The sequence below is a fragment of the Panthera tigris genome, chromosome E2, assembly GCF_018350195.1.
Source record: "Panthera tigris isolate Pti1 chromosome E2, P.tigris_Pti1_mat1.1, whole genome shotgun sequence".
NCBI classification, from domain to species: Eukaryota; Metazoa; Chordata; class Mammalia; order Carnivora; family Felidae; genus Panthera; species Panthera tigris.
Window position 1 is genome coordinate 4916987 of NC_056674.1, and position 2560 is coordinate 4919546.

At 34.4% G+C, this 2560-nt stretch overlaps 1 protein-coding gene across 1 annotated transcript in view; it reads right to left on the bottom strand.

Moving 5' to 3' along the window:
* LOC107180665 (protein ZNF738-like) overlaps positions 1 to 2475 on the bottom strand; it is a 56587-nt gene extending 54112 nt beyond the window's left edge. The window contains exon 1 of the mRNA XM_042970002.1: positions 2431 to 2475. Within this exon, the coding sequence (XP_042825936.1) occupies positions 2431 to 2475 (45 nt within the window). The remainder of the gene's footprint in view (positions 1 to 2430) is intronic.
* Between the last annotated feature and the right edge of the window lie 85 nt (positions 2476 to 2560).

The window sequence follows — 2560 nt, forward strand, 5'->3', positions numbered from 1 at the left end:
TGTGCATGCACAAGCAGAGGAGCCAATATATTCACAGGAACAAGCACACCTGGATCCTCCCATGAGATAACAGCTACACCAAGGATTCTTGTCCCGAGGAGCACTTTTGTAACTTTTCATACCATCTCTTCCACCATTGTAATTTTTTCTTCTTTTTCATTAGACTATGTGGAGGGAAGTGAACATCCAGGCCTTTATCAATGCATGTTTCTCAAATGCCAGTCCCTTTATTCTCTTGAGTGATGACCTCCCAGACAAACAAAAACTAAAGAAGTTTGTGACCACTAAACCAGCCCTGCAAAAAATTTTAAGGGGGATTCTTTGAGTAGAGAAAAGACAAAACAAAACAAAAAAGGCCAACAAAGACTAGAAAGGACCAGAGAATATCACCAGAAACACCAACTCTTTAGGCAACACAATGACACTAAATTCATAGCTTTCAGTACTCACTCTAAATGTCAATGGACTAAGTGCTCCAATCAAAAGTCATAGGGTATCAAAATGGATGAGAAAACAAGACCATATATTCTGCCTAAAAGAGACTCATTTTAGACCTAAAGACACCTGCAGATTGAAAGTAAGGGAGTGGAGAACCATCTATAATGCTAATGGTCATCAAAAGAAAGCTGGAGTAGCCAAACTTATATCAGACCAATTAGATGTTAAAATAAAGACTGTAACAAGAGATGAAGAAGGGAATTATATCATAATTATGGGGTCTATCCACCAAGAAGATCTAACAATTATAAATATTTACACCCCCAAATGTGAAACACCCAAATATATAAATCAATTAATCACAAGTAATACCATAATAGTAGGGGACTTCAACACCCCACTTACATCAGTGGGCAGATCATCTAAGCAGAAAATCAGCAAGGTAACAATGGCTTTGAATGACACACTGGACTGGATGTGCTTAACAGATAAATTTAGAACATTTCATCCTAAAGCAGCAGAATACACATTCTTCTTGAGTGCACATGGAACATTCTCCAGAAGAGATCACATACTGGGTTGCAAATCAACCCTCAACAAGTACAAAAATATCAAGATCATACCATGCATATTTTCAGACCACAACCCTATGAAACTCAAAATCAACATAAGAAAAAAATGTGGAAGAACCATGAATACTTGGAGATTAAAGAACATCCTACTAAAGAATGAATGGGTTAACCAAGAAATTAAAGAGGAAATTTAAAAGTACATAGAAGCCAATGAAAATGAAAACACAACAGTCCATTCCCAAAACTCTGGGATTCAGCACAGGTGATCATAAGAGGGAAGTACATAGCAATCCAGGACTTACTAAAGAAGGAAGAAAGGTTTCAAGTACACAATATAACTTTACACCTCAAGGAGCTAAAAAAAGAAAAAGAAAAAAAAAAGCATATAAAGCCCAAAAACAGCAGAAGAAGTGAAATACTAAAGATTAGAGAAGAAACCAATGATATCAAAATTTAAAAAAAATAGTAAAATGGATCAATGAAACCGGGAGCTGGTTCTTTGAACAAATTAACAAAATCGATAACCCCTAGCCAGATTGATCAGTAAGAAAAAGGAAAGGATCCAAGTAAATAAAATAATGAGTGAAAGAGGAGAGATCACAACCAACACCATAGAGATACAAATAATAATAAGAGAATATTATAATCAATTATATGCCAACAAATTGGGCAATCTGGAAGAAATAGACAAATTCCTAGAAACATATAAACTACCAAAACTGAAACAGGAAGAAATAGAAAATTTGAACAGACCCATAACCAGTAGAAAAAATTGAATCAGTGATCAAAACTTTCCCAATAATCAAGAGTCCTGGACCAGATGGATTTCCAGGGGATATACCAAATATTTAAAGAAGAGTTAACACCTATTATTTTGAAGTTGTTAAAAAAAAAAAAAAAAAAAAAAGGAAGGAAGGGAGGAAGGAAAGCTTACAAACTCATTGTACAAGGCCAGCATTACCTTGATTCCAAAACCGGACTAAAATCTCACTAAAAAGGAGAAACACAGACCAATTTCTCTTGAATGATGACCACTGTGTGTATCTAGGTTCTTCTCTATATACTGGAGGAATTATAAAACTTCCTCATCTTATGAAAAAAACTTAATGTCGGTTTTTCTCCATGTCAGTCACTTATATATTCATGTCTCAGAGTGTATGTAGAATTATAAGGCATTCACATTGTAGGTAAAATTGTGACTAACATAGAGAATCTATTCTAGCAATAACTAATGAATTATAGCCATACAATGAATTATTTTATAATTATTCATAAAATTATGTTGTATTAATTTCCCAGTAGATAAGGTCAAAGTTCAATCAGGAATGAAATAGTTTTTCCTGAAAAAATGCAGGGATATTCAAATTATCTTTGAATGTGTATCTTTCACTATAAGATATTATATTTGCTTAAAATTTACCTGGGTGTGAGGTTTTGAAGACAGTTCCACAAAGATGGTTACCATGTTTGATGGTCATTCAAGTAACTGGCACTCCTAACGGTCACTACAGAATCTCTAAGTGGCATCAGGCATAGGCATTAAAACCTGT